The 18,633-nt window shown below is 38.5% G+C and overlaps 1 protein-coding gene across 1 annotated transcript; it reads left to right on the top strand.

Annotated features, from left to right (window-relative positions):
- Positions 1–653: 653 nt before the first annotated feature.
- LOC115224311 (tryptophan--tRNA ligase, cytoplasmic) lies at positions 654–16,906 on the top strand. Its single transcript, XM_029795157.2, has 8 exons — positions 654–864; positions 6,646–6,754; positions 7,454–7,573; positions 8,423–8,605; positions 12,330–12,540; positions 13,986–14,159; positions 15,374–15,514; positions 16,726–16,906. Exons 1-8 carry the CDS (start codon positions 723–725, stop codon positions 16,882–16,884), a joined length of 1,239 nt encoding a protein of 412 aa, XP_029651017.1. The 5' UTR covers positions 654–722; the 3' UTR covers positions 16,885–16,906.
- Positions 16,907–18,633: the final 1,727 nt, after the last annotated feature.

The raw sequence follows: 18,633 nt of genomic DNA on the forward strand, positions 1-18,633 counted from the left end.
CCTTTAGAAGCACCTGTATGTTTTTTACCTTTATTGTTATACTATTAACATTATGCGTCACACATGGTGCAGTATGACGTATTTTGAGGCTAATAAATTTCTAAGAGGCCCTGCTTCAGAAGTGTATAAATTTGAATCTGTTAAATACAATTTAGTTCTTTACTTTTCATAGTTTATTTTGTATCTAAAGTTTTATATTGAGACTTTCTTCAGAAAACCGGAAAATAATCCAGAAATCCGGAGCACTTCCAGTCCAAAGATTACCGGATAATTTGGCTTGGGACTGTCTTCAGAAAACCGGAAAATAATCCAGAAATCCGGAGCACTTCCAGTCCCAAGATTACCGGATAATTTGGCTCGGGACTGTCTTCAGAAAACCGGAAAATAATCCAGAAATCCGGAGCACTTCCAGTCCCAAGTTTACCGGATAATTTGGCTCGGGACTGTCTTCAGAAAACCGGAAAATAATCCAGAAATCCGGAGCACTTCCAGTCATAAGTTTACCGGATAATTTGGCTCGGGACTGCATTTATTCCACAGGTTTTAGCTGTATAATAAACAGGAGAGAAATCATTGTGTAAAACGAGGAAGAAACCGGCCGAAGACGTTGCATTCGGATGATATTTATCGATCAAGTGTGGACCGGAACCGGTGTCGCAGTTATTAGTTCCCCTGTGTAAGAGAAAGCTCAGTGTTGGAAGGGAGTCCACGTTTCTTGCATCATGGCAAACGAATTAGAATCGAATATGAATGAGTTGAACCTAAAGGATAAAGACGAAGCAGAAGAAGATGAAAACGATGTGGTTAATCCATGGAATGTTGTCAGCAAGTCAGCCAAAGGCGTTGACTACGATAAACTCATCAGTAAGCTTCTCTTGTTAATTTTTTTCTCTCCTTCTTACATCATTAATTAAGCACCTGCTTATTTTATCGCTTCTGCAATTACTGACTGGCCATGATTAACTTTCTTATAATTATTAGTATCACTTGTTACTCCGCCCGGGGGTTAACTTTGCTTCTCATCCTTCAGGGATCAATAAAATAAAGGACCGGTTAAATACCGGCTTCAATTAAATAAGGGACCGGTTATGTACCTGGGTTTGTGGTAGGCATAGGCACCCTTTCTCAAGAAGCACGCAGCATGAGATACAGATCATCATCATCATCATCATGCAGGCCAACTACTAAAAAAATAATAATATATTGAAGGTAGAGTCTCGCGGGCCGCAGTTTGCCCCTGACTAGTCTATATTAGCGACAAATTCTCTCACCCAGACACACCCTTGTGTCTATTTGAGAATCAAGCAAATCTGGCAAGAAGCGTCGAATAAAGAAAAGTGATTCGCAGTATTTGTTCCGACCCTGAGTTCAAATCCTGCGGAAGGCAGTTTTACCTTTCATCCTTTCAGGGCCGGTAAAGTAAAAGTATTAATAACCAGTAGGTACTGGAGTCGATGGGATATAGACTTGACACTTACTTTCATTATCACTGGCTTCGTGCCTAAACCAGAAACCATTACTATTATTATTATTAATAGCATTTCATTCGCTTTAGCAACATTTCGTCCGTCTTGTATGTTCTGAGTTCAATTTCCGCCGAGGTCAATAAATTAAGTATACCAGTGGAACACTGGGGTCGATGTAATCGACTAGCACCCCTTACCCGAAAATTCAGCCCTTGTGCCTGTAGTAGAAAGGATTATTATTTTTATTATTTAAACTAAAAAATATTAGAAGAGGGTATAATTGTATTTTTGTCTAAAGGAATTTAAAATATTCTTATGAAGAACCGAAACGTTTGGTTTTTTCGTTGTTGCAGGATATAATTCTTACATTAAATATATGGAAATAAATATCATTATTTTACATAATCTTGGAGATAATTCATCATAAATCATATGTTTTAGTGTCCAACTGTGGCGTATAGGTTATTAAATTAACGAAGCAAATGGTCTACAGCTTATCCACTTTCTGATGCAATGTTTTAAAGATTTGATGTAAACGATTGCACGAGAAAGAAGATATAAGATCTATCATTAAGATACTACAAAAAAAATTAGGAATTATTATTATTATATATAAGGTGGCGAACTAGGAGAATTGTTAATGCGCCGGAGAAAATGCTTAATGTTATTTCATCCGTCTTTACGTTTCTGAGTTCAAATTCCGACGAAGTCGACTTTGCTTTTCATCCTTTCAGGGTCGATGTAATCGATTAGCCTCCTTCCTCAAAGTTTCAGGCTTTGTGTTAAACTGTAGAAAGAATTAGAATCGTTTACCCGCCGCCGAATAAAGTGTTTAGCGGCATTTCGTCCGTCTTTACGTTCTGAGTTCAAATTCCGCCGAGGTCAGCTTTGCAGTGTCATCCTTTCGGGATCGACAAAATAAGAACCAGTCAAGTATGTGATCGACTATCCCCCTCCCCTCAAATTCCAGGCCTTGTGCCTATAGTAGAAAGGATTATTATTATTAGTAGTAGTAAATTAGGACATAACATTTGTGACCCCAAAATGAAAGTAGGGCTATAGTAATCTCTACCTGGGCAATGTCCACCTGTATATTGCCAAAATAAAGCACCACCATTTCAATGTTTTCCCCAAAAAAATTTCCTGGATTCCTGAGATCACAATTTTCCCTAAATGAATTAAAGAAATAATATAAAAAGCTTTCCAGTTTCTTAATCTCCAACTCTTTTTTTTTTTTTTGTATACCTACACAACTGTACCCCGCCTCCCCTTTTTTTTAAAGGCAAATTTTCTATATATACACTTCATACGCCGTAGACTTTATTTATATCAGAATTTGTGAAAAAAAATTTCTGAGGATGGGGAGAGAAGATTCCAGAAATTCACACCAGTTGACTTTGTTTCTTCATAACTTTTTTGAAAAAATGGTTATTTTTTAATGAAACTTTCAGATAGTGTAGATCTCAATCAAAGTGGAATTTAAGGTGGAAAAAAAAAAAAAAAAAAAGCAAAAGAGACAAGGAATTAGTGGGCATGTATAGGAATTCACCAAGGATCGGTTCTCATCCCCTACTCTTTTGTTTATCATAGTCCTTCAGGCCTCAACAGAGGAATTTAAGACTGATTGCCTTTGAGACTTTCTCTACGCTGATAACCTTGTTCTTATGGCTGAATCACTGCCAGAACTAGAGAAGAAATTTCAGGTGTGGAAGCAAGGTCTGGAACCAAAGCATTAATTTAGCAAAGACCAAAGTCCTAGTTAGCAGGAGAACAGACATCTTAGAAAACTCTTCAGGGGGATGGCCTTGCTCAACATGTAGACAAGCATTGGTAGAAATTGGGTTAATGTTTTTTTTCACGTGCCAGTAAGGTAACGCTGGTAATGTACACGCTCGAAATATATATATATATATATATATATAATATTAGGGAGTATTTCCAAACATACAGGGAAAAATTAGATTTAGGATTAAATCTAATTTTACAGTATAAATATAAATTAAATTAGAGATAAAACCACTATTAGGCAAATCAAACAGTGAAAAACATAAACCAAAACATAGAAATAAAATTAATTAATATAATATACAAAATAATAAAATATAAACTTTAAATTATTTAAATTTAAAGTTAAAAATTTTAATTAATTTATATTTATAAATTTATATATATATATATATTTTATTATTTATTTTTTTTTTTATTAAATATATATAACTATCAAAATGTATTAAAAAGTTTAATATAAGATATTGCCTAATAGTGGTTTTATCTCTTATTTAATTTTTATCATCATCATCATCATTTAACGTCCGCTTTCTATGCTGGCATGGGTTGGACGGTTCAACTGGGGTCTGGGAAGCCAGAAGGCTGCACCAGGCCCAGTCTGATCTGGCAGTATTTCTACAGCTGGATGCCCTTCTTAACGCCAACCACTCCGTGAGTGTAGTGGGTGCTTTTTACGTGCCAGATGGGGCTGGCAGACGGCCACGATCGGATGGTGCTTTTTACGTGCCACTGGCACGGGGACCAGACGAAGCTGGCAACGGCCACGGTCAGATGGTGCTTTTTACGTGCCACTGGCACGGAGGCCAGTTGGGCGGAGCTGGCTATGGCCACGTTCGGATGGATCTCTTACGTGCCACCGGCACTGGTATCACAGCTACAAGTTCCATTGATGTTGATAGATTACGATTTTGATAAATGTCACACTTCTTTTGGTTTCTGTTTCAAATTCATTCACAAGGCTTTGGTGTCCACAAAACTACAATAGACGACACTTGCCCAAGGTGGCATGCAGTGGAAATGAACCTAGAACCATGTGGTTGGGAAGCAGACTTCTTACCATGTGGCCATGCTTGCACCTATTTATTATCACCAATGCTAAACCATACTAAACCAATACTAACTGACATACTTAGAAACCAAAGCAGTGAAGGTGTCGGGGATTTGGTGTCCAGTCAAAAAATATTTTTATGAGTCACTGTTTATTTGTTTTTGGTGTTTGATGTCTCCCTTTGCATTCCTTCCTTTTTTATGGTGGTTCTCAATGTTCTTGTCAAAGACTTCAATAAAAGAAAACTATAAATTGTATTTTATTAAATGACACTTCTCTTGGAATTAGCTAATAATAATAATGATGATGATGATAACTAATAATGATGATGATGATAATATAATAATGATGATGATGATGATAATAATAATGATGATAATAATAATAATGATAATAATAATAATAATAATAATAATGATAATGATAATAACAATAACATTCAGACAAATACATAACAAAAACACCAGGATTTACAAACACATATAACATACAGAAAATTGCACTACTAGGCACTGCACACATCCTACGCAGAACACTTTCCATACAATAACCATCAGAGCATCACAACAAATCACAGCACATACCCAAGGCACACAGAGCTGCGCTCGGTAGTGAAGTGAAAGCACGATATAAAAAATAAAACTACTGAATAATAATAATAATAATAATAATAATAATGTTAATGATGATAATAAATAATTTTCAAATACTTCAAATGCCTTTTATGACTTATTTGCTGCGTAAACTGTTTCAAGCTGTTTTTTTTGACTTGGTGATATATGGTTGTCTCAAGTGTTTCTCCTGTGTTAAGTTTTATAAAGTCTCTGTCGTTGGTGTTTATAGATGGAGACGTGGATGTGTAGGTAAGAAGCTGGCTTTCCAACCATTCAGTCCTTGGTTCAGTCCCACTGTTTGTGGTCGAGTATTTTCTATTATGGCCTTGGGTTGACCAAAACCTTGTGAGTGGATTTGGTAGACAGTAACTTAAAGAAGTCTCATTTATAAATATATATATTTCTTTACTACCCACAAGGGGCTAAACACAGAGTGGACAAACAAGGACAGACAAGCAGATTAAGTCAATTATATGCATGTGTGTGTGTATATATATATATAAAACCCTTTTCAAAATGTGACCACGTGTGTACCATTGGCAATTTTTTTTTCCTCTGTCTTCCCTTCTCTGGATCTTTCCTTCTCCTATGTTTCCGACGAAGAGCTCCGCTTGAAACGTTAAACCCTCGCTCTTTCCTTCTTTCCTGAGCGTCCAATAATACTATATTTGTTCCACGTCCTCGCGTTGTTGTGTTTTTTTGTGCTTTCTTGTTTGGATTAACTATATATTTATGTGTGTGTGTGTATGTTTTTATGTTGAGTTATAAAAAAACTATTTCCCATTAAATTGAAGGGTTATTCTATACTTTTAGTAGGGTACATATTATTCTTTAACAAGAATTGCGTTGACAGTGACTTCGAAGTTTCAGCCTGCATCCAGTGTCCATGTCTTGCTGCCATGCAGCATTACACTTCAAACCCAAGTATCATACAACTGACTCTTCATCCAGTGAGCAAATCCTTTTGTTGTCAGTCAAGATTAGTCAAAGATTAATCCTGAATAGAGAAATAAACTGCATAGGTTTAACCCTTTAGTTGTTAAACCAGCCATACCTGGCCAATATATTCCACCTGTTTTGTGTTCCTACTGGTTGCTTTTGAGACTTTCTCTATGCTGATAACCTTGTTCTTATAGCTGAATCACCTCCAGAACTAGAGAAGAAATTTCAGGTGTGGAAGCAAGGCCTGGAACCAAAGAATTAATTTAGCAAAGACCAAAGTCCTAGTTAGCAGGAGAACAGACATCTTAGAAATCTCTTCAGGGAGATGGTCTTGCTCAACCTGTAGACAAGCATTGGTAGAAATTGGGTTAATGTTTTTTTCACGTGCCAGTAAGGCAACGCTGGTAATGTACACGCTCGATATATATATATATATATATATAAATGTCGCACTTCTTTTGGTTTCTGTTTTAAATTCATTCACAAGGCTTTGGTTGGCCCAAGGCTATAGTAGAAGACACTTGCCCAAGGTGGCATGCAGTGGAAATGAACCTAGAACCATGTGGTTGGGAAGCAAACTTCTTATCATGCCTTTTGTACTTAGCCTACAATGTCATTCTAAAAATAAACAATCACATCATTGAAATCTGAAAGCTATGAGATTAATGCATGATTAATTCAAAAGAATATGATTAAATAAGGATTACATTTGACAGAATAATCTGAATGCTAAAGGGTTGAATCTTAGCCGTCTTTTTTACTTTTATTTATATTTTTTTTTAATCAGCGAGATTTGGCTGCAGTCCTCTTGACCAAAACCTACTTGATCGCATGGAAAAGATTATTGGTCAGCCTCTACATCATTTCCTGAGAAGAGGTATCTTTTTTGCACACAGGTAAACTTATTTCTTCTCTCTCTCTCCCCTCTCCCCCCTCTCTCTCTCTTCCAGGACCTATTTTGCAAATGCATCTTACTTCCATTGCAAAACTGTACATAAAGCAATTGCTGTTAAGCTTATTAAACAAATCATAAAGCTGTTAGTTTTGTCACATAAATTACAGACATAAGAGCAGCAGTGTTTATTTTTCATACTAAAGGTTATTATGGAGTATACCCAAAAGCTTTAGCCATTCTTGCATTCATAAATTAAATAAATTTGCTAGATACATTTGTCATGAAGAAAAAATCGGCAAGTCTGAGAGAAGGACATTGCAGGATAAGACAGAATAAGATGGCTGAGGTTACTCGTGACATGCAGTCTGTTTTTGCTGTTTCGAAGTTGAGTATTATATATAAATTTATATATACTTATTAGTATACACATATTACATATGCACACACAAACACATACATACATTTGAATCCATAAATATCCATACATAAAACATATATCCTCATTGTTTTAGCATTTCCTTTTCCACGTTCACATGGGTTGGGCTGAGTTTTCTATGGGCAGGCGTCCTTCTGGTTGCCAATATGTGTGTGTGTGTTTATGCATATTTGTGTGTATGTATATGTGTGAGTATGTGTGTGTATATATATATATATATGTTATTATCTTGCCTTATTGATTTCTTTGTCTAATTTGTTTCAGGGAATTGAATGTTATTTTAGACATGTACGAGAAAGGCACACCTTTTTACCTATACACAGGACGGGGCCCATCTTCAATGGCCATGCATGTAGGTCACTTGATTCCTTTCATTATAACCAAGTAAGTGGTCAGTTTCTGTTTTTCACTCTGTTTAACTTGACTTTTCATTGGTCTGGAGTTGATGAGATAAAATAACCTGTGTTAATTAATTTGATGCAGCCTTTTTTTTTTTCATATTTGAGGCCATGTGACTACCTTAAAAATCATCATTGCCATCATCGTCATGGTCGTCATCATCATCATCATCATTATCATCGTCATCACCATCATTAAATTCGTCATCATCATTGTGATCGTCATCATTATGGCAGCAAGTTTGTAGAATCGTTAGGATGCTTAACGGCATTTCATCTATCATTTATGTTCTGAGTACAAATTCCACCGATGGTCCGCTTTGCGTTTCATCCTTTCGGGGGCAATAAATTAAGTACCAGTGAAACACTGGGGTTGGCGTAATCAACTGCTTCCATCCCTACAAATTCCAGGCCTTGCGCCTTTAGTACAAAGGGTTATTATTATTATCATTATCATTATTATTATCATTATTATTATTATTATCATCATCATCATTATTATTATTGTTATTATTATTATTATTATCATTATTATTATTATTATCATCATTATTATTATTATTATTATTATTATTATTATCATCATCATCATTATTATTGTTATTGTTATTATTATTATTATTATTATTATTATTATTATTATTATTATTATCATCATCATCATCATCATCATTATTATTATTATTATTATTATTATTATTATTATCATTATTATTATTATTATCATCATCATTATATTATTATTATCATCATCATCATCATCATCATCATCATCATTATTATTATTATTATTATTATTATTCTATATTAACTGAAATTATGTTTCTGTTTTCAGATGGTTGCAGGACGTTTTTGATGTTCCTCTCGTCATCCAGCTGACGGATGATGAAAAGTTTCTGTGGAAGGATTTCTCTGTCGAGGAAGCAAGTCGATTGGCACACGAAAATACTAAGGACATCATCGCCATGGGTTTCGACCCCGAGAAAACATTTATATTCTCCGATTTTGAGCACATGGGGTAAGCAAAAGCAAATAGAACCAAATGCAGTTTTTTTTCTTCTTTAGACTTATTTTCAGACACCATTATTTATTTTGTCTCACTTCTTCCATTCCAGTGGCATTTATTCCAATCCTTGTCTATTTTGAAGCAACAATCAAATTCTATAATCTTCACAAAAAACTCTCTTTGCTTATTACAGGTGCATCTGTTAACAAATGTATATAAATGTCTGTACTTCCCCCTAACTCAAGGGTAAAACTGACACACACCTCTCTCTCTCTCTCTCTGATTCTCTCTTACTCTTCCTCTCTCTCTTTTTCCAACTGCAGTAGTCATGTATCTCCTCTTCTGTAAAACACCTCTTTCCATCCCCCCTGGAAGTGGCTGTGTGGTAAGAAGCTTGCTTCCCAACCACATGATTCCAGGGTCAGTCCCACTGCATGGCACCTTGGGAAAATGTCCTCTAGTGTAACTTCGAGCCAACCAAAACCTTGTGAGCGGATTTGGCAGACGGAAACTGAACGAAGCTCGCCGTTTATCTGTGTGTGTCTTTGTGTCTCTGTTTGTCCCTCATCACAGCTTGGCAATTCTCTTCCACTCACTCAATACTTACTGCCTCATTCCCCTCCCCTTCTGGTGCCTCTATCATTCACATTTCTTTGTTCTGCTTTGTTTGTTTGTCATCAGAATTCTAGGGCTCTGGTGTTCTTCAAGCTTGTTCAATTTGTCTCAACCGAACAATGGCACAATTGAGTAAACCAATCATCATCATCATCGTTTAGCGTCCGTTTTCCATGCTGGCATGGGTTGGACGGTTCAACTGGGGTCTGGGAAGCCAGAAGGCTGCACCAGGACCAGTCTGATCTGGCAGTGTTTCTATGGCTGGATGCCCTTCCTAACGCCAACCACTCCGTGAGTGTAGTGGGTGCTTTTTACGTGCCAGACGAGGCTGGCAAACGGCCACGATCGGATGGTGCTTTTTACATGCCACCGGCACTGGTATCACAGCTACAAATTCCATTGATGTTGATAGATTACGATTTTGATTTTCACTTGCCTCAACAGGTCTTCACAAGTGGAGTTTTGTGTCCCAAGAAGGAAAGGAATGCATAAGTGGGCTGGCTACATCTCGGGTGTAGGCCACGGGATTATGGCCTCACTTGTCCTGCCGGGTCTTCTCACGCACAGCATGCTTCCATAGGTCATGGTCTCTAGTCATTTCCTCGGTGAGACTTAAAGTTTGAAGGTTGTGCTAGCTGAAAGGTTGGATTTTTCTACAATTAAGTAATATGTAAGACCATTATCTATGCCTTGTCTTGTGCAGAGTGGTTGGTGTTAGAAAGGGCATCCAGTTGCAAAATCCCTGCCAAAACAGACACAGTAGCCTTGGGTAGATTTTCTACCTGGCAGACACCTGTCAACCGTCCTAGTCACGCATACATGGAAGATGGATGTTAAACGATGATGATGATGATATATATGTACAGTGAATTCAAATAAACAAGCAGTTTAGATAACGAATGATAAAATTAATGGGCAACAAAGGAGACATGCTCAAGATATGCATTCGCCTGATACTCAGTGAAAAGAGAGAGTTTTTAATGTTTCGAGCATAGCTCTTTGTCGGAGAAGGAGAAAAAGCAAAAGTCCGAAGAAGGAAAAGAAATCGCCAGCAACACATGTGTAGTTACATTGCTGAAGTGACTCGGTGTGTGTGTGTGTGAGTGTGTGTGTGTGTGTGTGCGTGTGTGTGTGTGTGTGTGTTTTTCAATCTATGCCAGCATGGAAGGAGGACATTAAACGATGATGGTGATGATGATAATGGTGATATATACATAGATATGGATGTGTAATTTTGGTGTGCATCCACAATAAGAGTGTAAGTGTCCTGAGAGAAAAATTGGACATAAGAGGCATCAGATGTGGTGTGCAAGAGAAACGACGGCGCTGGTATGGTCATGTGATGCATATGGATGAGGACAGCTCTGTGAGGAAGTGTCACACTCTAATGGTGGAGGGAGCTTGTGGAAGAGGTAGACCCAGGGAGACATGAGATAAGGTGGTGAAGCGCGATCTTCAAATGATGGTCCTCGCAGAGGCAATAACAAGTGACCAAGACCTTTGGTGATATGCCTTGTTTGAGAAGACCGGTCAAGCGAAGTGAGATTGTAGGCTGATGGCAGTGTTGCATAACTGGCCCATTAAAAGCTCCCTTCAAATGTTGGGCAGTTGCTGTGCCTGTGAAGACCTGTTGAGCCGAGGGAAATGATAGTTAGTTAGTCAATTTTTTGGCTCAAAACGCGAAAAGCAAGGCCATGTAGGGGGACATGGTGTTATGTACAGGGTGGTGTTCATGTAAAGAGTTCAGGCCACTTGTGGTCAAGGGAGACTTTGAACCGAGCGGTCGTCGGCATCTTCACCATCTCGTCCGGCAGCTTATTCCACGGATCCGCAACCCGGACGGAGAAATCCCCTCTCCTTCGATTGAGATGAAATCGTCACAGATAGAGCTTTTCGGAGTGACCCCACATAGTTGTGGGTGATGCCAGTGCTGTCTGACTGGCATCCATGCTAGTGGCACATAAGAAGCACTGTTTGAGCTTTGGGCTTCATGGAGGCAGTGACGGGTGACAGAGGCCTTTGGTGATATACTGCGCTTGGGTAGACCTGTCAAGCCAATTGAAACTGTAGTTGTGGCCGTGGCTGGCGTCAGGTCAATGGCTGGTGGCTCGTAAAAAATACCCAGTACACTCTCAGTAGTTGGTGTTAGGAAGGGCATAAAATCAGAGCAGAACCTGATACAACTCCTTGGTTTACCAGTTTTCAGTCAAACCATACAACCCCTGCCAGCATGTAAAACGGATGTTAAGTGATGATGATGATGATATATACATACACATACATGGCTACCCGCATGGTTCTTGGTCTCAAGAATTTGTCTTATGAAGAAAGGCTGAAGACGCTCGACCTTTATTCTCTAGAAAAACGCCGCCGCCGTGGTGATCTCATTCTTGCTCACAACATCATAAGTGGAAAGTGTAACCTCTCGAAGGAGCTGCTCTTCACTCCTGCTCCAGAGCGTCGGCTGCGGGGTCACTCCGAAAAGCTCTATCTGTGACGATTTCATCTCAATCGAAGGAGAGGAGCTTTCTCCGTCCGGGTTGCGGATCTGTGGAATAAGCTGCCGGACGAGATAGTGAAGATGCCGACGACTGCTCGGTTCAAAGTCTCCCTTGACCACAAGTGGCCTGAACTCTTTACATGAACACCACCCTGTACATAACTCCATGTTCCCCTACATGGCCTTGCTTTTTGCTTTTTGAGCCAAAAAATTAACTAACTATATAACATATATATGTGTATGTGTTTATGTGTGTGTATATATATATGTATATACATGTCTGTGTATGTGTGTGTGTCTGTATATATTTATATGTTTTTTCTTTACTTCAACTTATTTATTTCTTTTGTTTATCATCACCATCATCATCATCGTTTAACATCCGCCTTCCATGCTAGCATGGGTTGGACAATTTCGACTGAGGGCTGGCAAACCAGACAACCGCACCAGGCTCCAATCTTGATCTGGCAGAGTTTCTACAGCTGGATGCCCTTCCTATAAAAAAAACAAAAACTACACTGCAAAAACCCTTCACAATTAAAACCATAAATTCTTATTTTTCAAAAAATTTCTATTTTTTTTTTTCCCTTAAAATAATTTCCTTGTTTTTTGTTATTTCAGACAAAGTGAGATCTTTTATCGGACAGTCGTCAACATTCAGAAATTAGTTACTTTCAATCAGGTGAAAGGAATCTTTGGCTTCAATGACAGTGATTGCATTGGTAAAATTGCTTTCCCTGCGGTTCAGGCAGCGCCATCTTTTAGCTGTGCCTTCCCAAAAATCTTTAACAAGAAGAGTATTCCCTGCCTTATTCCTTGTGCTATTGACCAGGTAAAGATGGACGTTTCTCTTATCACATTCTTAGACATTCTGCCATTTTTTTCTTCTTGAAGAGGAAGGAAGATAATAACTGATTGATTATTGATCTATTTGTATTGATCTTTTGTCTCATTGAATTTTATTTCATTGACTTTTGGTAAAATATGAAACAGAGTTGAATCTGGTTCAATTGAGATGCTGAACTGAAGACTAAACCATCTTAAATCCCTTTGGTTTCAGATTACTGTGTCCAAAGTAATTCCACTTTATCCCCATCGTCCTGAATTAATCATGGATTATCTCGTAGCTTTGAGATTTCGATGATGTGATTGTTTATTTTTAGAATGACATTGTTGGGTAAGTGTGAGAGGCCAGACCTGGTCACTTTGAAAATAAAACAGGTAGAAGAGTTGGGCCAGCCATGGTTGGTTTAAATGCTAATGGGTTAACCTGGCCAAATCCAGGCCAAATATTCTGGATGTTCTATGTTCAAACCAGCCAGGTCTGGCCTATCACACTTATCCTACAGTGTCATACATTTGACGGAGGAATCTGACTGCTGAAGACCAATTCTTCACTGTTTTGGCTATGGCAACCTCTGTCTGTCTGTCTCTCTCTCTCTGTTCATTTGTCCGAGTCTGTATGATTAGGAACCAAACTTCTTAATTACACGGCCATGTTTGTGCCTTGTAATGTTGTTATCATCGTCATCCACTTTTAATGTCTACTTTCCCATGTTAGGGGTCGGATCAAGTTCCTTGATGTAGACTTTCTACAGCTGGATGCTCTTCCTGTAACCAACCTTCACTTGTTTCCAAGCAACGACGTAAATATTTTCCCTCCATGGCCAGATGTGTTTACATGAAAGACTGGAAACAAAGGAAGACACCGCTTGCATGATAGCAACATACATTTACAACTGCCCCTGAATTTCGAGGCAAAGAGGGGACAGTAACACACATACACACACACATGCAAACACAAGTGGGCTTCTTTCAGTTTCCGTCTACAAAATCCACTCACAAGGCTTTGGTCAGCCTGAGGCTATAGTAGAAGACACTTGCCCAAGGTGCCACACAGTGGGACTGAACCCGGAACCATGAAGTTGGGAAGCATGCTTCTTACCACACCACCCCTTTATACTAATATTGTCCTGTTTTTTCCGCCCTTGTCCAACTGCTCCAAGGTTTAGGCCAGAATTATTTAACTAAATTAGAATGTTCATCATCATCATCATCATCGTTTAATGTCTGCTTTCCATGCTAGCATGGGTTGGACGATTTGACTGAGGGCTGGCGAACCAGATGGCTGCACCAGGCTCCAGTCTTGATCTGGCAGAGTTTCTACAGCTGGATGCCCTTCCTAACGCCAACCACTCCGAGAGTGTAGTGGGTGCTTTTTACGTGCCACCGGCTGTTATGTTACAGTAATTTTTTTTCGTTTTACTGCTATTTCAGGACCCTTATTTTAGAATGACACGGGACGTAGCCCCTCGTATGAGTGTTCTGAAGCCATCGACCATGTATTCAACATTTTTCCCGGCTCTGCAAGGCTCTCAGAGCAAGATGAGTGCAAGTGATGCCACCTCATCGATTTTCTTGACGGACACCAATGCACAGATCAAGAACAAGGTTTGTATTTATTATTTTCTATCAATGGAATTAAAAATTTAATTCTCAGCTTCTAAAAGACTTGCAGAACATTTAGTTCTGAATTTGTGTGACTCCAGAACAATAGCAACAGATGAGAAAGGCACTTTGGTAAACACCTGTCTGAATTCATTGCCAATTCTACTTAAACTTAGGGAATTCTTGTATATGACTTAAACCATTTGACATCAACCCCACCTAAAACTGCCCCTATTTCTATGGTACTTAGATTCTGTTTTAATCCTTTCCTCTGTAGTGCAAATGTCTTGTTTGCAGAAGTTCTGAATTAAAATTTTCCACTAAACCTTAGTCACAATTTATGTTCCTAACACTAGTTGAATGATATCAAAGTTATTTTACTAAATTCTTTCATCATCATCATCATCATCATCATTTAACGTCCGCTTTCCATGCTAGCATGGGTTGGACGGTCCGACTGAGGTCCGGGAAGCCAGGAGGCTGCCCCAAGCTCCAATCTGATCTGGCAGTGTTTCTACAGCTGGATGCCTTTCCTAACGCCAACCACTCCGTGAGTGTAGTGGGTGCTTTTTACGTGCCACCGGCACAGGTGCCAGGGGAGGCTGGCAACGGCCACGATCAGTTGGTGCTTTTTACGTGCCACCGGCACAGAAGCCAGTCAAAGCGGCACTGGCATCGGCCACGTTCGGATGGTGCTTTTTACGTGCCACCGGCACAGAGGCCATCGGGGTGGCGCTGGCAACAGCCACGTTCGGATCAATTTCCATTGATTTTAAAATCAATTGAAAGAAACACAGAGCATCTCAACTGAAATACGGTAACGAATGGGTTAACGAGATCTAAATTAAAACCTTCTTCCATCGACATTTCCTGTTTATTTATTTTCCAAATACCAATTTAATAACGACAAATTTATTTCAATAAATTCTTCATTATTTTCAAAATTAATTAAAACGACAGTTGTAGTTCCTCAGAAATAGAGTAAGAAAAGGATTATAAACTGCTTTTAGGGGTCATTTATCTCCTAACTTCTTGAGGGTTCATGAACCCAAGGAGAATGGAATGCCACCAAAGCCTTTTTTTAGAGTTGCTGTTTTTTGTCTAAGGATTATCTTTTAATCGTTTGTGATTGGTTGATTAATGTCACTGATTTTTACACATGGATTATAATCATGGATTAACTGGAATTTGAATCTTTCATAATCTTTCTCCAACAGATCAATAAATATGCATTCTCAGGAGGTGGTGCCACTGTTGAAGAACACAAAGCGAATGGTGGCAACTGCGATGTTGACGTTTCTTACCAATACCTACGATTTTTTCTGGAAGATGATGACAGGTTGGAGCAAATCCGTAAGGTAAGTCTTTGGTATCTCCTGATCCTTTGGTGCAGATTAATTCAGATATGTCAAGATCAACCCTTTAGCATTCAGATTACTTTGTCAAATCTAATAATCTACTTTCTTGAAAGTTAAGACGAATTGAAGTGGATGCCTGTAAAAAGCCATGCCCGCGTCTACAAGCCATATTGTCAATTTGTTGACTGTTCCTCAGTCCAGCATTTAGAGACATTCACCATTGATTCAATACGATTCATTTGCAGAAATAGTTTCCACCCATCATGCAGCACCTCATAATTTCAACGTACCCTAGCTCGGGCAGGTACATGCTAACTAGTCCAAAGCTCGCACCTTGACAGGTGTATCTGTTTCGGGTCAGTTTAGACCTAGGAACAATAATGGCAAAGTGCTGGTCCCACTCTCCTCAAAATTCTGGAACTCCCAAACCAGGAACCCTCACTTCCTTACTTCTTTGAAAATGAATGTAAACATCATCATCATCATTTAACATCCCCTTTCCATGGGTTGTACTATTTGACTGAGGTCTGGCGAACCAGACTCCAATCTGATCTGGCAGAGTTTCTAGAGCTGGATGCCCTTCCTAACGCCAACCACTCCTAGAGTGTAGTGGGTGCTTTTATGTGCCACCGGCACGAGGGCCAGTTTGGTGGTACTGGCAACGGCCACACCCAAATGGTGCTTTTTATGTGCCACCTGCACAGAAGCTAGTCCAGTGTCACTGGCGACGACGTCGCTCGAATGTTTCACGTGCCACCAGCACAAGTGCTAGTAAGGCGACACGGTAACGATCACACTCGAATGATGTGTTTAACGAAGGCGAGCTTGTTGCTCTGGCAACGATCTCACTTGTATGGTACTCTTAGCGCTCCACTAGCAACGGATGCCAGTTACCGAGTTTGATTTCGTCTTCGATTTCATTTGCCTCAGCTGGTCTTCACAAGCAGAGTTTAGTGTCCAATGAAGAAAAGGCACGCATAAGTGGACTGGTTGCACCCCTAGGATAGGCCACAAGGTTATGGTCACACTTGCACTTGCCGAGTCTTCTGAAGCACAGCATATTTCCAGAGGTTCCTGTCAAAGTCATTGTGATGTCATGTTTCAGTTCCGGCTAGCTGATCAAGTCTCAGGAAGTTAAGAATTAAGCAGTTATCAGTGATGTGTTTCTTGTGGATAATCCATCCATGATTTTTTTGTTTTATTCATTTCAGGACTACACCAGCGGAGAATTACTTACTGGTTATCTTAAAAAGGAACTGATTGGGATTCTGCAGAAGGTAGTGACCGAGCACCGTGAGCGAAGAGCCAAAGTGACCGATGAGGTCATCAAGCAATTTACTACTCCACGGAAACTAAAATATGATTATTAAAATAAAGAAATTGCAAGTTCAATCCATGAGTTTCTTCATATATTTCCTTCTCTTAAACACAGCCATCGTCCTTCTGTTAATGTCCACTTCTCCATGAATACACAGGTCAGATGGTGTTTACTGAGGCAGATTTTCTCTGGCAGGATGCCCTCCCTGCTGCCAACCCTTACCTGTTTTCAAACAAGAGAAATATTACCCCATGGCCAGACATATTTTCATAGAATATTGGACTGAAACAAAAAAATATATATCGTGACGTATATTTGCCATTTATCAGTTCCTAAGGGTGGATGCTACTGTAGTTTGTAGCCCCAGGAGGACACCTCCTCCAGCTGGCTTTAGACACACTTTCTGTGCCCTGTCAGTATTTGCAAAGGGAAGCCATCCTTCCCGTCTTCAACTTATGATACACACGGACTCGAGTTTCTGAGTATTGATCCGTCATCAAAATATTTGCTAACGTAGCAAATAGACAAGCAAGGGAGATGACTCTAGCATGTGATTGTCGGAGTTACTTCCCCTACAAGATTCCCTTTTTTTTTTTTTTTTTTTCAAGAGGTTGATTCTACGCAATGCGTGACACGATGCAATTGCACGACATGGCTTCGCAACGTTACTCCTTGCCCTATTCCGGGACTGTATTGTATTACATTAACCCCTCCCAACCTGCAGTTCAGTGTTCTTAGTCTCATATATATATATATATATATATATATTGTCAATAATAATAAAGGGTAAAATTAATTAATTAGTAATTAATAATTTTACCAAGCAGTGTTCAGTATGTTAAAAGGACCATTTACGGCATATTTAAAACATTACTTTATATAATTAGGGTTCAGCAAAAAAATTTGCTTTACCACATACCGAACTTTTAGAAATAGCAGCCAAAGAATTTAGCTATTTCCTCTACCATAAGAAGAGTCTCCCAGACAATGTATACTCAAAAACAATATATATATAAGTTCAATAAAATTTAGATTCAGTTGAATATGGTACTCGAGTCAAAAGCACCAGAATTTTGTATGGTATTATCCATATAAATCCATGGGGTGATTATAATCAAAATAAGCAACAAGTATATCCGAGGTTCTGTGGTACAATCGTTTCATGCTACTTCATTTTATTAAACACTGTAAGTATTACATCAGTTTTAAAATGTCGAGCAATCTTCAGCCACTTATAGAAATTTTCCAATCAAACGGACAACATACATTCTTATATCTCTATTTCGTTTGCCTGATGTAATACTTACAGCGTTTAATAAAATGAAGTGGTATGAAACGATTGTACCACAGAACCTCCGATATACTTGTTGCTTATTTTGATTATATATATATATATATATATATATATATATTAGACGCATGCGTAAGAAGCTTGCTTCCACACCACATGGTTCCAGTTTCAATCACACATACACATACATACACACACACACACATACACATACATACACACACATACCGATAAAGGATCTAAAAACAAGCTTCTCCAAATGAATTAAACATAAATTAATGTTAACAATTATTACAATTTGCAAAACAATAAAATTATCAAAAATACAATTAAATGATTTAATTTTATTTCAGTGTTACACATTAGCTGTCATTGTTTTACATAAATGCTAAAAAATCTTAAATTTTAATGTCAAGTTAAAAAAAAAAAAAAAAGAAGAAAAACACAAAACGTTATTTTATTTTATTATAAAATTTTGAGAAAAACTCTGACCGAAATGAGCGTGCATAA

The sequence above is a fragment of the Octopus sinensis genome, linkage group LG25 (genome assembly GCF_006345805.1).
Source record: "Octopus sinensis linkage group LG25, ASM634580v1, whole genome shotgun sequence".
In the NCBI taxonomy this organism is placed as follows: domain Eukaryota; kingdom Metazoa; phylum Mollusca; class Cephalopoda; order Octopoda; family Octopodidae; genus Octopus; species Octopus sinensis.

Excerpts from the sequence above, each read along its gene's own strand:
- LOC115224311 (XM_029795157.2), top strand. The coding sequence starts at position 723 with ATGGCAAACGAATTAGAATCGAATATGAATGAGTTGAACCTAAAGGAT. Across the intron at positions 6,755-7,453 it reads GGTATCTTTTTTGCACACAG|GGAATTGAATGTTATTTTAG; the intron begins GTAAACTTATTT and ends AATTTGTTTCAG. Across the intron at positions 14,160-15,373 it reads ATGCACAGATCAAGAACAAG|ATCAATAAATATGCATTCTC; the intron begins GTTTGTATTTAT and ends TTTCTCCAACAG.